Source organism: Heloderma suspectum, chromosome 3 (assembly GCF_057233095.1).
Source record: "Heloderma suspectum isolate Gila_16-S chromosome 3, 16-S_ref, whole genome shotgun sequence".
In the NCBI taxonomy this organism is placed as follows: Eukaryota; Metazoa; Chordata; class Lepidosauria; order Squamata; family Helodermatidae; genus Heloderma; species Heloderma suspectum.
The window spans coordinates 124292018-124307292 of record NC_139460.1 but is presented as its reverse complement, the minus strand read 5'-3'; the positions used below and the strand labels follow the sequence as shown (position 1 = coordinate 124307292).

Sequence of the window (15275 nt, the reverse complement as noted above, 5' to 3'; positions counted from 1 at the left end):
GTATAGGATTGCGCTCTAACTGTATGAAGTATCTAATGTACAGTAAGTACTATACGTTCATGGAAAGCAGTGACAGTTCTGTGCCCAAAGGCGTAGAGTCTGGTTAAGAATGTGAAACACAAGGTTGGTGGGGAAAATGAGAGGGAAAAATGGAAGCTATCAAATACAGTGTGCGGTAGTATCCTACCAAAGTATGGAAAGCTGAACTAAATATCAACACAATAAAGATAAAAAAATAGTTTTAGGAATTTTAATTATGAGAGAGAAGCCAGACAAATGTCCATTGAAAGAGCATGCTGCAGAAAAGAAAAAATGGGTGCAGATTAGTTGTATGTTCAGAACGCATGAGGGGGTTTATAAATGGAGACCAGAAGAAGGAGGCAGTGTTGTAAAAGGGCATAAAGATGAGGGAAAGTCTGAACAGGATATGAGATAGGAAGAGTAGCCACTGAAGAGGGAGAAAATGTAGGGTCATATGGAGTACTGTGTCCAGTTCTGGGCACCACATTTTAAGAAGGACGTAGACAAACTGGAGAGGGTTCAGAGGAGGGCAACCAATGATGATCAGGAGACTGGAAACAAAGCCCTATGAAGAGAGACTGAAAGAACTGGGCATGTTTAGCCTTGAGAAGAGAAGACTGAGGGGAGATATGATAGCGCTCTTCAAGTACTTGAAAGGTTGTCACAGAGAGGAAGGCCAGGATCTCTTCTCGATCATCCCGGAGTGCAAGACACGGAATAATGGGCTCAAGTGACAGGAAGCCAGATTCCTGCTGAACATCAGGAGAAAATTCCTGACTGTTAGAGCAATACGACAATGGAACCAATGACCTAGGGAGGTAGTGGGCTCTCCCGCACTGGAGGCATTTAAGACGAGGCTGGACAGTCATCTGTCAGGGATGCTCTGACTTGGATTCCTGCACTGAGCAGGGGGTTGGACTCGATGGCCTTGTAGGCCCCTTCCAACCCTACTATTCTATGATTCTATGGTTAAGTGGTGGACAAAATAAATCAGATGGCCATAAGAACTGAAAACAGAACTGAGGGATTTAAGGTGAGACAGGAGAAAAGCCAGTGAGTTAAGTCATTACAATCATCAGTGTAGGACAGAATGAGAACTGCAGTTAATTTAAAGAAATGGGCAAGCCTCAATGACAGTATAAAGAAAAAAAGCAGCAAGACTTAAGTAAAGAATCAATGTATGTTCAGCAGAAAAGTAAAATAGAATAAATAATATCAGCAGTTAATAGCTTATCCTCCATGAGGGTAAGCTGAGAATAGTTTTCTGAAGGAATTACTGTGCTGGGCTAAAGCTCTACAGGCAGGAGACCCAATAGCAGTTTTGAGAAGAGTTGTCACTCAAAAGGAGGACAAAGCAGATAGACATGATTATGATAATAAAAGTGATTAGTTGTGACCGGCTAAGGGTGCAATCCTATACACATTTAGCTGGGAATAAGTCCAATTAAAATTAATGGAACTTACTTCTGAGTAGAAATGCATAGGATTGCCTTGTAAATCCTTAGCTACAATAAATCAGTCCAGCTCCAGTATCTGACACTTGCTAGAAAATGTTTTGCTGTTAATGCTTGTTGACCTTATTTGCTGAGTTTGTTCTTGATCTTTTGAAGGTATGCTGTGAGACTAAAAACCCACTCAGGCCCCAGTGCTACTCTGGAAGAAAAACAGTTAGCAGCATTATGGTTAGTAAATTAATATTTATTTGAATATTTTATTTTCTTCATTGACTCGGTCCTCAAAATCAAATGTTAGAATAATTAAGAATAACTTTTATGTTGCCCTTTGACTTGAAGTTTAAGTGTATATTTCATGTTATGTTAGCAGAAAAATTACAATATTTTATGTTCTGCTGGTTGGTTGCACAACTGCTAGCAGAACCACTAGCACAAGCAACACCTAGGCTAATGAAATCATTATGAGTTGGGTGGCAGCTTGCAGAAAGAGGTATGCAGTGTCTTACAGAATAACTTGTGAATGGCTTCTGCAGAACTTTGCACAAGCAGAATCAAAGTATTGGATTTGACACACTTGCAAGAATGAAAACAAGGTTTCTGCAAGCAGTAGAAGCTTTGAAGTAGTGGAGTGACACCATTGGATACACCCTAAGTCTCAAAGCACAGATTTCCCAGTCCAGGAAGTTCCAATCCACACTCTTCTGTTTACCCCTTTGTTACTGTTTCTAATCTGTACTCGGCTTGGGTGAATAAGCACCTGTGAATAAGCACCTCCTAGGTACTGGCTTGACAGGTTATTTTGATGGTTATTTTGTGAAATTTCAGCTGATTTGTTGTTTTGCTGCTGCTGCTGGTGGTGGTTATTGATTACACCTTTATTGTAACCATGCCTAACACTGCAATATTATGTGTGTTTGTTTATTCAGAAGTAAGTCCCACTTCAGTGGGTCTTAATTGTTTGTAAGTGCTTTTAGGATTGTAGCCATAGCCCTTTCTTCTTTGTATACCACTTTAGGCTTCGTCATAATATGCTTCTTTTACATGAAGGGCTAGTTTTTTGTTAATGAAATAGTTTTAAGTAGCTCACTCTGCCTTCCATTTTTAATTAGATTTAAGACAGTTGCTGTATTAAAAAAAAAAAAAAATTATGAAAATTGCCCACTTCACATTCACATTTCATTGGTCACAATTTCAGAGCATGTGTTGTGCTACAGCCACGATATGCCATGTGCAAATTTCTGCATGCAAATTAGCCAGAGATTCAGAGTACCCATAGACCACCCTTGGTATTGTGGAGTGAACATGAAATGCACATATCCACGCACATCCTGTTTTATCACAAAACTGTAACAAAACACACATTTCACATTTCTTCTCCTTGCTTGGAAGACGCCTGCCTAGAAAATACAATGTCTGGTGCTTCTCATTCTTCCAAGTGGGGTGATGCAAAATTTGACATCGCACTGGTTTCAATGAAAAGACACTTGCAGTATTGGTTCACTTTGCAACTCTGTCATGTCCAAAGCCATTCATAGTTTGGCCTCCAATTTGACACACAGGAGAGGTGTCAAAATGGTGGCATCATGGAGGTGTAAGCTGAGAACATTAATTATTGGGTGGATTAGAAATGTAAGAAATAAATAAACAAAATAGATAAGCTGTGACTTACAAACCGCAAGCAACTTGTGACGTCCATCTTATAGATCCTGAAGATTTAATAACCAGAAAGCTAAATAAATGGTGACTGGGCAGCCTGATAGTTTGGTCTACAGTCTCTGTGCTCCATTCACAATAATTGTGAATTGTCATTAATTAGATTCTGTGAGCCCCTTTATGCTGCTGCCGCCAGGGTCAGGTGCAATTTTGTGGGTTGCTAACACAATTTCCCTAAGCATCCTTAGAGCTCTCAGTATCTGAACTCACCTAGTAGTGCCTGGCTTCCTCAAAAGTTAAATATGTCCAACAGAATCAGGCCTTATACACCTTCCAGCTTCAAAAGATGGTGGAGTTGGTTACAAAAACTGGCCAAGAAAATTGTCAGTAACTAGAACCTCAAAGATGCGGGTGAGATTTCTTTTGTACTACTACTATTATTATTATGACTTTTACATTTAAAATATACTGTGGCTCATAAAATTATCAAAGCTGATATTTCATATATTGATTCTGTTTATTTAATTTGTTTGCAAGCTACCTTGAGGACTTTTAAAATAAATTAATACCTCTTTTTGGAAACAGCAGCAATATGAGGCTGGAACACTTTATGCCCCATTATGCCTCTTGTGTCTTATGATTGCATTGAACAACCTTTGTTGTAAGGTGTGGGTGTGTTTTTTAAACCAGGGCAGATTCTATTATTACAACTTTAAAATCATAATTTAGGAGTATCAAATTCATCATGAAGACCTAATGTTCAGTGTCTGATCTAGAAACATACTAAATTGTTAAAACTATTTATTTTAAAATATTTATAGCCCACTTATTAGAACAATGAAGATATTGGGTAGTATCCAACACTGTCCTGGTGCTACCACTAATGATGTTGCGCTAGCCTAAACCAACATTTGTGCAACATAACTAGTGCAATGGGAAAATGTGATTTGCTGCTAAAATTCAGCAGCACTGCTAACTGTTGGTAGCAAATCACTTTTCCCCATTGCATTAGTTACGTTGCACAATTGTTGGTTTACGCTAGTATAAGGTCATTAGTGCTAGCATCCAACAGGACAGTGTTGGATACTACCCAATATCCTCATAAATCATCTTCTAACAGTATCTGCATTTGGATTGTGATGCTTATCTAAGCCCTATTAAACTGAATGTGACTTCATATTTGATGCTTACGAAGATGGCCCATCCAGTGTTGTAGCACATGACTGATTACTCTCAACTAAAACTGAATTGGGGCCACCATCTTTAAAGTTCTGATGGATTCTGGGCCTATGATTTTCATATAAATTTGAATATATTTAAACACAATTGTGTTCATAGTTAATATAAATATTTAACAATTATATTTTAAAAGTAAGCTTTCAGATAAAACACGTTGAGTAATGCAACTTTCAAAATAATATAACTTTCCTTTGCTATCACCTTGGTAGAGGAAATTATTCAACAAAAATTCCTTGCAACACTGGAACTGGGAAATGGTTCTAAAATGTTTTTCTAAGTGACTTCCAGCACAATCCTATGCATGTTACTCTGAAATAAGCCCCACTGAATTCAATGGGGATTACTCTCAGGTAAGTGGGTACAGGATTGTAGTCCTTGTCTGTTTTGAGGACAGGGGAGACTGGAGAATTGTAAGCAGTCCCACAGAGCTATCTTCAGTCTGTGGAATGTAATCCAAAGGCAAAAAAAAGGTATTGCATCTATTTTAAAAGAAAGGTCAAACAGAGGGAAAGCAGGAGAATGACTCTCTGTTAACAGCATTGAATAGCAACCCTAACTCACTGCTTGCCACATAGCAGATGAGTTGCTTTCATTTGCATATTCACTGTACCTGGGAAGGTTACAGGGGGAGAGTTATGACTTGAGGACTGTAATTGTATTGTGTTGTCTGGCTCCATGCAGAGCAAACTGGGCATCATGCCATGGAAGTGTTGTACACATACCGGAACATCTCTTTCATCCCCTAAGTATAGACTGCCCTCTAGTGGAATAAGAGGAATTTCAAGTCACCTATAGCAGTTCTTAACAAGAAAAATAAAATAGGAAATGCAACCACCTCAGATAATAAGCATATTGTTTCCTTTCTTGGATGGTACCATTTAGTTAGATCTCCTTAAGACAGGTCTGAAACACATGCAGTCAGAAGCAGCCTCTTCTAAAGCACCAATATGACAGTTCTAGTGTGGAACAAGCCTTATTTTCCCCCACTGCTTCTGCAAGGTTTGAACCTACACCCTTGGGGTTGGTGACCATTGCCCTTGTGTCCAACTCATGCATATGAACCAGCTCCAAATTATCCACTTTTCCATAAATAATACCCAGTAATTGAGCCCCAGCACAGAGTGTACAAAGGGGACACAACCTTGACCCAGAAGTTCAGGGAGGAGTTATCTGGGCTTTAAGCCTAATTCCATGAGAAGAAATTTGAGACTCAAATATAGATTGTGCTTGAGGATGTTTTTAGCAATGTGTCCAGGTCTTTCAAGGTTTAGCCAATCAGAACCCAATCTGAACTGTGAGCTGCTGGCCTGCTCCCCCTCTAAAACACATAGACACACACTCGGGGGGGGGGGTAATTATACAGAATACTCTATAGAAACACTGTAATAATCTGGGACATTAAGGTCTCAGGGACACTGGGAGCCAGTGCTGCTGGTGTGATTTACAGATCCCAGAACATTTGTGGGTAAATCAGTAAGGCTTCTGGTTTTCAGATGCATAATGACACTAGAGCTCAGGACAAGGAATGGTATCTCAAGGGCATTTGTCAAGTGTCTAATTAATATATTGCCATATCTGGCTATAATACACACTGAGCAGCCAGAGACATAAGGCAACTGAGAGTGCAGTCCTGTGGGACTGATGGTCTATAGACAGAGGGTTCTAATCTCGGAGCCCTCCATCTATCCTAAGGCCTGCCAGGCAAGGCAGGAGGAACAATGAAGGCATTTTCAACTCCCATTCCTCTTGTGGGCTGTTTTTAGCTAGATGAGCCTCTCTGTCTAGCTTGCTTACCTTTCCAGGGGTGGGGACAAAGACCAGAAGGTTTGTGGATCCACTGTGGCAACCTTGGAAGAGGAGCTTTCCACGGCAGCTGGGGAAAGATCCCGGCTTGGATTTCCCCCTCCTGCCCCTGAGGTCATAGCTCTGGATATGACCTGGGATGGGGGGGATCCACCGTATTCTATGGCTCCTCACATGCCATCTGTGGAGCCATAAGATTGCTCTCCATTTAAAGACACCAGTTGATCCTCCAATATTTATTTATCGTATGGCACATTCACATCGTGTTACAATAAAAACATAAGAGCATAATAAATATCAAATATCAAATACAGACAGGAAGATCACAAACGTATGTCTAGGTTACAGATATAGTTTTTTGCTTCTGTTGTCACAGCCAGGAAATCAGCAAAGTCTCCTTTGTAGGCTCGGTTTTGACACTCTGTCACTATGTGTTGAATAGTTTGATTTTCAGCCCACAATCACAATTTGAAGATGTTGTTTTGCCCCATTTATAAAGGGCATCTGCACATCTACCATGACCTGTGCAAATTTGGTTCAAGGTTGTCCATATCGCACGGGGCTGGTCAAATCCAGTTGGTTTTTCCAAGATGTAGGGCAAGCTTCGGCATTGTGGAGGACAGTTTCCTAGCCAATATTGTTTCCACGTGTTGTAGATATTGAAATCATCTTCTAGAAGGGCTTTAGTGGTAGAAATGGCTGGATGTCTCGATCTTAGCCTGTTTCGTTCCAAATAGGTTACATCATTTAATATTGGTAGCTGGAGATTGTCAATAATCTTCCGATATTCTTGAAGAAGGGCACTCTTTCGTCTTGCATCCAGAGGTGGTATGTGGCTCAAAACAGGCAGCCAGTATGTGGGAGTAGGTCGTATCGTCCCACTAACAATGCGCATTGACTCATGCAGTTGTATATCGATCTTTCTCGTGTACAGACTAGTAAGCCACACTGGGGCACAGTACTCTGCTCCTGAGTAAACCAGACTGAGTGTGGTCATTCTCAGCGTATCTGCTGTTAAGCCCCAGCTTGTTGTTGTTGTTCAGTCGTTCAGTCGTGTCCGACTCTTCGTGACCCCATGGACCATAGCACGCCAGGCCTTCCTGTCCTGCGCTCTCTCCCGGAGCGTGCTCAAGTTCATATTCATTGCATCCGTGATGCTATCTAGCCATCTCATCCTCTGCCGTCCCCTTCTCCTTTTGCCTTCAGTCTTTCCCAGCATCAGGGTCTTTTCCAGGGAGTTTTCTCTTCGCATTAGGTGGCCAAAATATTGGAGCTTCAGCTTCATTATCTGTCCTTCCAATGAGCACTCAGGGTTGATTTCCTTTAGGATGGACTGATTTGACCTCCTTGCAGTCCAGGGGACTCGTAAGAGTCTTCTCCAGCACCACAGTTCGAAAGCATCAATTCTTCGGCACTCAGCCTTCCTTATAGTCCAGCTCTCACAGCCATACATTACTACTGGGAAAACCATAGCTTTGATTAGACGGACCTTTGTCGGCAAGGTGATGTCTCTGCTTCTTACTATGCTGTCTAGGTTGGCCATAGCTTTCCTCCCAAGGAGTAAGCGTCTTTTAATTTCATGGCTACAGTCACCATCTGCGGTGATCTTGGAGCCCAAGAAAGTAAAATCTGTCACTGCTTCCATTTCTTCCCCTTCTATATGCCAGGAAGTGATGGGGCCAGATGCCATGATCTTCGTTTTTTTAATGTTGAGTTTCAAACCAGCTTTTGCACTCTCCTCTTTCACCCTCAACAAGAGGCTCTTTAGATCCTCTTCGCTTTCTGCCATTAGGGTGGTATCGTCTGCATATCGGAGGTTGTTGATAATTCTCCCGGCAATCTTAATTTCGACCTCTGATTCATCCAACCCGGCATTTCTCATGATGTACTCTGCATATAAGTTAAATAAGCAGGGTGACAATATGCAGCCTTGTCGTACTCCTTTCCCAATTTTGAACCAATCGGTTGTTCCATGTCTGGTTCTTACTGTTGCTTCTTGACCCTCGTACAGGTTTCTCAGGAGACAGGTAAGGTGGTCTGGTACTCCCATCACTTTCAGAATTTGCCACACTTTGTTGTGATCCACACAATCAAAGGCTTTAGCGTAGTCAATGAAGCAGAAATAGACGTTTTTCTGGAATTCTCTTGCTTTCTCCATGATACAGCAAATGTTGGCGATTTGATCTCTAGTTCCTCTGCCTCTTCTAAACCCAGCTTGTACTTCCGGTAGTTCTCGGTTCGCATACTGCTGAAGCCTAGCTTGTAGGATTTTGAGCATCACCTTGCTGGCATGTGAAATGAGTGCAATTGTGCGGTAGTTTCAACACTCTTTGGCGTTGCCCTTCTTTGGAATTGGAATGTAAACTGACCTTTTCCAGTCTTGTGGCCACTGTTGAGTGTTCCAGATTTGTTGGCATATTGAATGCAGCACTTTAACAGCATCATCTTTTAGGATTTTAAATAGCTCGGCTGGAATACTGTCATCTCCGCTAGCTTTGTTGTTACTAATGCTTCCTAAGGCCCACTTGACTTCACTCTCGAGGATGTCCGGCTCAAGTTCAGTGACCGCACTATCATGGCTATCAGGGACATTCAGATCTTTCCTGTATAGTTCTTCTGTGTATTCTTGCCACCTCTTCTTAATCTCATCAGCTTCTGTTAGGTCCCTGCCTTCTTTGTCCTTTATCATGCCCGTCTTTGCACAAAACGTTCCCTTGAGATCTCCAATTTTCTTGAAGAGATCTCTAGTCTTTCCCATTCTGTTGTTTTCCTCGATTTCTTTGCATTGTTCATTTGAGAAGGCCTTCTTGTCTCTCCTTGCTATTCTCTGGAACTCTGCATTCAGTTGGGTATATCTTCCCCTTTCTCCCTTGCTTTTCGCTTCCCTTCTTTCGTAAGCTACTTGTAAAGCCTCATCAGACAGCCACTTGGCTTTCTTGCATTTCGTTTTCTTTGGGATGGATTTCGTTGCTGCCTCCTGAACAATGTTACGGACCTCCGTCCATAGTTCCTCAGGCACTCTGTCTATCAGGTCTAATTCCTGAAATCTATTCCTCACCTCCACTGTATATTCATCAGGGATATGATTTAGGTTATACCTGAACGTTTTAGTGGTTTTCCCGACGTTCTTCAATTTAAGCCGAAATTTTGCAAGAAGCAGCTCATGATCTCAGCCACAGTTAGCTCCAGGTCTTGTTTTTACTGACTGTATGGAGCTTCTCCATCTTTGGTTGCAAAGGACATAATCAATCTGATTTCGATATTGACCATCTGGTGATGTCCATGTGTAGAGTCGCCTCTTGTGCTGTTGGAAAAGAGTGTTTGCTATGATCAGCATGTTCTCTTGGCAAAACTCTATTAGCTTTTGTCCTGCTTCATTTTGTACACCAAGGCCATGCCTGCCTGTTATCCTGGTGATTTCTTGACTTCCTACTTTAGCATTCCAATCCCCTATGATGAAGAGGACATCTTTTTTTGGTGTTAGTTCTAGAAGGTGTTGTAGGTCTTCATAGAACCGATCAACCTCAGCTTCTTCGGCCTCAGTGGTTGGGGCATAGACTTGAATTACTGTGATGCTGAATGGTTTGCCTTGGATTCATACTGAGATCATTCTATCATTTTTAAGATTGTACCCCAGTACTGCTTTTCCCACCCTTTTGTTGACTATGAGTGCTACTCCATTTCTTCTAAGGGATTCTTGCCCACAATAGTAGATATGATGGTCACCTGAATTAAATTCGCCCATGCCTGTCCATTTGAGTTCGCTGATTCCCAAGATGTCGATGTTCAATCTTGCCATCTCATGTTTGACCACCTCCAGCTTACCTTGATTCATTGATCTGACATTCCAGGTTCCTAAACAATATTGTTCTTTACAGCATCGGATTTTCTTTTCACCACCAGACACATCCACAGCTGAGTGTCCTTTCGGGTTTGGCCCAGCCGCTTCACTCTTTCTGGCGCTACTTGGAAATACCCTCTGCTCTTCCCCAGTAGCATATTGGACACCTTCCGACCTGAGGGGCTCATCTTCCGGCGTCATCTCTTTTAGCCTTGTGATACATTCCATGGGGTTTTCTTGGCAAGAATACTGGAGTGGGTTGCCATTTCCTTCTCCAGTGGACCACATTTTGTCAGAACTCTCTGCCATGACCTGTCCGTCTTGGGTGGCCCTGCACGGCATAGCTTATGGCTTCACTGAGTTACGCAAGCCCCTTCGCCACAACAAGGCAGTGATCCATGAAGGGGGAGCCCCAGCTAGTGCCACATAATTTGTGTAGAATGTTATTTCTACTTCTCAGTTTGGCAGCAGTCTTCATCAGGTGTTCTTTATAAGAAAGTGTCCTATCCAGTATCCAGATCCTCCAATGTTTCAGAGCAGACAAGGCCTTTCATGGTGCATGTGGGGCAAATTACAAGTCTGTACTGGACCCAAGAAAATTATGCTGAGCACTGTCCTTTAGTGTTTTTAGAGTAGCTGGATTCTCACATAATGCTAACCCATGCTATGGATTGTTGAATTCTGGACTGTTGTGTTGTGCAAAGCCAGCCACACGAACAAACCAGGGATTGTTAACTATGAACAACCTAGAAAGAGAACCCATTTGTTGCTGGGTTGTGAACTCTGGATTGTTTAAGTTATGGGTTGTCATTATGTGCAAACGCAGAACCGTGGGTTGTTTCATCAGGCTACAAAGGCAGCGGACAAGAGTGGTTAAAAAAAAATCAGCTGCTGTACATGCCAGTACTACAGTGCCGCAAAGCCATTTGGGATACAAGGAGAGAGTGGGTAAAAGAGGAGGGAAACGAACAACTCAGGTATTAAGAAAACAAATCACAGTTTGATCATCTGCCAGACAAATCCTGGCTAGGGCAACAAACCATGGGTTAACAATAGGTTAAATAAACCATTGGCATGGGTTAAAGTTCTGTATGATCCAGGTCATAGTCTCTGAGGGAGATGATGTAGAACATGTGAAACGTAACAGATTGTATGTGTGTTTTTCAAAGAGCTGAAGATGGTATGATGAAGCAACCACTGTTTATAGGCTGCATGCTCATTTTTCCATCCAACATGTTTTGCAGATTTTTTTAGTATTTCAACAACTTGCAACATATGATTGCGTAGAGATCTTATTTATTTTAAAAAATATTTCCATACCGCCTGTCATGTATAAACATATCCAGGTGGTGTACAATAATACAAATAATCTATTATAACTAAAACACTCAGCTATACAGTATAATCCGCAGACAATAGCAGGACAGAAGAAATGAGCACATATATCACAAACAATAATGACTCTATTGTACTACCTTCATCTTGTTTCAAAACGACTGCTTATCTCCAGCCTTAAAAAGTAGCCATAAATAAACTATACAGAGTCCTAGGTTTTCTGTTTTTGTTATTTTTTCTTAGTTTTATAATTAAAAATGAAGCAATGTCTTTGAAACACTGTTTTCTCTCCTTTCCCTATAGTTACCGTTGTTTGGCACTTCTGTACTGGAGAATGTTTCGACTCAAAAGAGACCATGCTGTAAAATATTCAAAAGCACTTATTGAATATTTCAAGGTATTTTTTTGTCTCATTGATACATTTTAGGAAAGGCATTATTGCTTCTGACTACAGGAAATATACTGGCCAATTTTCTGAACACATTGACTTGTGAATTGGGTCTGAACTACATGTTAAAAGGAGATGTGCAATTCCTACTCACCCGCGTACATCTTCCTGGTAATGTGTAGCTGGAAGAAAGATGCAACATGACAATGTTGCCTTAGTAAGGGACAGCCAATGAGACCGAGTGGGCATGAGGAAATGCTAAAGCAACAAACTGATGTGTTTTTCCCCCAATTTCATGTTACAAGGCATATGTTCCTTGGAAACACCCACACATTTCCCCATAATGTATTGTTTGAGCTTAACTTGTAATGTGTTTAGAACTGCAGTCAGTATCTGTCCCAATCCTATTCCCACTGAAATCAGCTTGTCTGCTTCCTTGAAGGGTTTTGATGAACAATATGTTGTTGGCTTCTTGCAACAGTACATATTCCTAGTTTTGAAAATAAATGGTGAACAAGTCATTCAAATAGAGGATGATGGATGAATAAGGAAGAAAAATAATTCTCAGTCATAGCAGCTTTGTACCTATTTTAGATTCAAGATAAGTTAGGGAGCTTATTTGTAATATGTTAACTTTTGAAGAAATATGCCTTTTTTGAGGTATTTATTAAAGCTAGCATAACTAAAATTAGCACATGCTTTTGTGTTCGTGCTCACCATATGTTAGTATACACTCAAACTGTTCCTAAACCAGTATAATCCACTTCAACTTGTTTCTGCTAGCTTATATATAATGGAAATTGATATTTTACTGTGAAGTAGTGCAGCTTTCTTTGTTGTTGTTGTTGTTGTTGTTCAGTCGTTCAGTCGTGTCCGACTCTTCGTGACCCCATGTACCATAGCACGCCAGGCCTTCCTGTCCTGCGCTCTCTCCCGGAGCGTGCTCAAGTTCATATTCATTGCATCCGTGATGCTATCTAGCCATCTCATCCTCTGCCGTCCCCTTCTCCTTTTGCCTTCAGTCTTTCCCAGCATCAGGGTCTTTTCCAGGGAGTTTTCTCTTCGCATTAGGTGGCCAAAATATTGGAGCTTCAGCTTCATTATCTGTCCTTCCAATGAGCACTCAGGGTTGATTTCCTTTAGGATGGACTGATTTGACCTCCTTGCAGTCCAGGGGACTCGTAAGAGTCTTCTCCAGCACCACAGTTCGAAAGCATCAATTCTTCGGCGCTCAGCCTTCCTTATAGTCCAGCTCTCACAGCCATACATTACTACTGGGAAAACCATAGCTTTGATTAGACGGACCTTTGTCGGCAAGGTGATGTCTCTGCTTCTTACTATGCTGTCTAGGTTGGCCATAGCTTTCCTCCCAAGGAGCAAGCGTCTTTTAATTTCAGGGCTACAGTCACCGTCTGCGGTGATCTTGGAACCCAAGAAAGTAAAATCTGTCACTGCTCCCATTTCTTCCCCTTCTATATGCCAGGAAGTGATGGGGCCAGATGCCATGATCTTCGTTTTTTTAATGTTGAGTTTCAAACCAGCTTTTGCACTCTCCTCTTTCACCCTCAACAATAGGCTCTTTAGATCCTCTTCGCTTTCTGCCATTAGGGTGGTATTGTCTGCATATCGGAGGTTGTTGATAATTCTCCCAGCAATCTTAATTCCGACCTCTGATTCATCCAACCCGGCATTTCTCATGATGTACTCTGCATATAAGTTAAATAAGCAGGGTGACAATATGCAGCCTTGTCGTACTCCTTTCCCAATTTTGAACCAATCGGTTGTTCCATGTCTGGTTCTTACTGTTGCTTCTTGACCCTCGTACAGGTTTCTCAGGAGACAGGTAAGGTGGTCTGGTACTCCCATCACTTTAAGAATTTGCCACACTTTGTTGTGATCCACACAATCAAAGGCTTTAGCATAGTCAATGAAGCAGAAATAGACGTTTTTCTGGAATTCTCTTGCTTTCTCCATGATGCAGCGAATGTTGGCGATTTGACCTCTAGTTCCTCTGCCTCTTCTAAACCCAGCTTGTACTTCCGGTAGTTCTCGGTTCACATACTGCTGAAGCCTAGCTTGTAGGATTTTGAGCATCACCTTGCTGGCATGTGAAATGAGTGCAATTGTGCGGTAGTTTGAACACTCTTTGGCGTTGCCCTTCTTTGGAATTGGAATGTAAACTGACCTTTTCCAGTCTTGTGGCCACTGTTGAGTGTTCCAGATTTGTTGGCATATTGAATGCAGCACTTTAACAGCATCATCTTTTAGGATTTTAAATAGCTCGGCTGGAATACTGTCATCTCCGCTAGCTTTGTTGTTACTAATGCTTCCTAAGGCCCACTTGACTTCACTCTCGAGGATGTCCGGCTCAAGTTCAGTGACCGCACTATCATGGCTATCAGGGACATTCAGATCTTTCCTGTATAGTTCTTGTGTGTATTCTTGCCACCTCTTCTTAATCTCATCTGCTTCTGTTAGGTCCCTGCCTTCTTTGTCCTTTATCATGCCCGTCTTTGCACAAAACGTTCCCTTGAGATCTCCAATTTTCTTGAAGAGATCTCTAGTCTTTCCCATTCTGTTGTTTTCCTCGATTTCTTTGCATTGTTCATTTAAGAAGGCCTTCTTGTCTCTCCTTGCTATTCTCTGGAACTCTGCATTCAGTTGGGTATATCTTCCCCTTTCTCCCTTGCTTTTTGCTTCCCTTCTTTCGTGAGCTACTTGTAAAGCCTCATCAGACAGCCACTTGGCTTTCTTGCATTTTTTTTTTCTTGGGGATGGATTTCGTTGCTGCCTCCTGAACAATGTTACGGACCTCCGTCCATAGTTCCTCAGGCACTCTGTCTATCAGGTCTAATCCCTGAAATCTATTCCTCACCTCCACTGTATATTCATCAGGGATATGATTTAGGTCATACCTGAACGGTTTAGTGGTTTTCCCGACGTTCTTCAATTTAAGCCGAAATTTTGCAAGAAGCAGCTCATGATCTGAGCCACAGTCAGCTCCAGGTCTTGTTTTTACTGACTGTATGGAGCTTCTCCATCTTTGGCTGCAAAGAACATAATCAATCTGATTTCGATATTGACCATCTGGTGACGTCCATGTGTAGAGTCGCCTCTTGTGCTGTTGGAAAAGAGTGTTTGCTATGATCAGCATGTGCTCTTGGCAAAACTCTATTAGCTTTTGTCCTGCTTCATTTTGTACACCAAGGCCATGCCTGCCTGTTATCCCGGTGATTTCTTGACTTCCTACTTTAGCATTCCAATCCCCTATGATGAAGAGGACATCTTTTTTTGGTGTTAGTTCTAGAAGGTGTTGTAGGTCTTCATAGAATCGATCAACCTCAGCTTCTTCGGCCTCAGTGGTTGGGGCATAGACTTGAATTACTGTGATGTTGAATGGTTTGCCTTGGATTCGTACTGAGATCATTCTATCATTTTTAAGATTGTACCCCAATACTGCTTTTCCCACCCTTTTGTTGACTATGAGTGCTACTCCATTTCTTCTAAGGGATTCTTGCCCACAATAGTAGATATGATGGTC

The 15275-nt window shown here is 41.7% G+C and overlaps 1 protein-coding gene across 2 annotated transcripts in view; it reads left to right on the top strand.

The window, feature by feature from the left end:
- AFF3 (ALF transcription elongation factor 3) overlaps positions 1-15275 on the top strand; it is a 354490-nt gene that overhangs the window by 331000 nt on the left and 8215 nt on the right. For both annotated transcript variants that reach the window (XM_084844410.1, XM_084844411.1), the window contains exons 17-18: positions 1632-1703; positions 11650-11743. In XM_084844410.1, coding sequence (XP_084700536.1) covers positions 1632-1703; positions 11650-11743 — 166 coding nt within the window. The remainder of the gene's footprint in view (positions 1-1631; positions 1704-11649; positions 11744-15275) is intronic.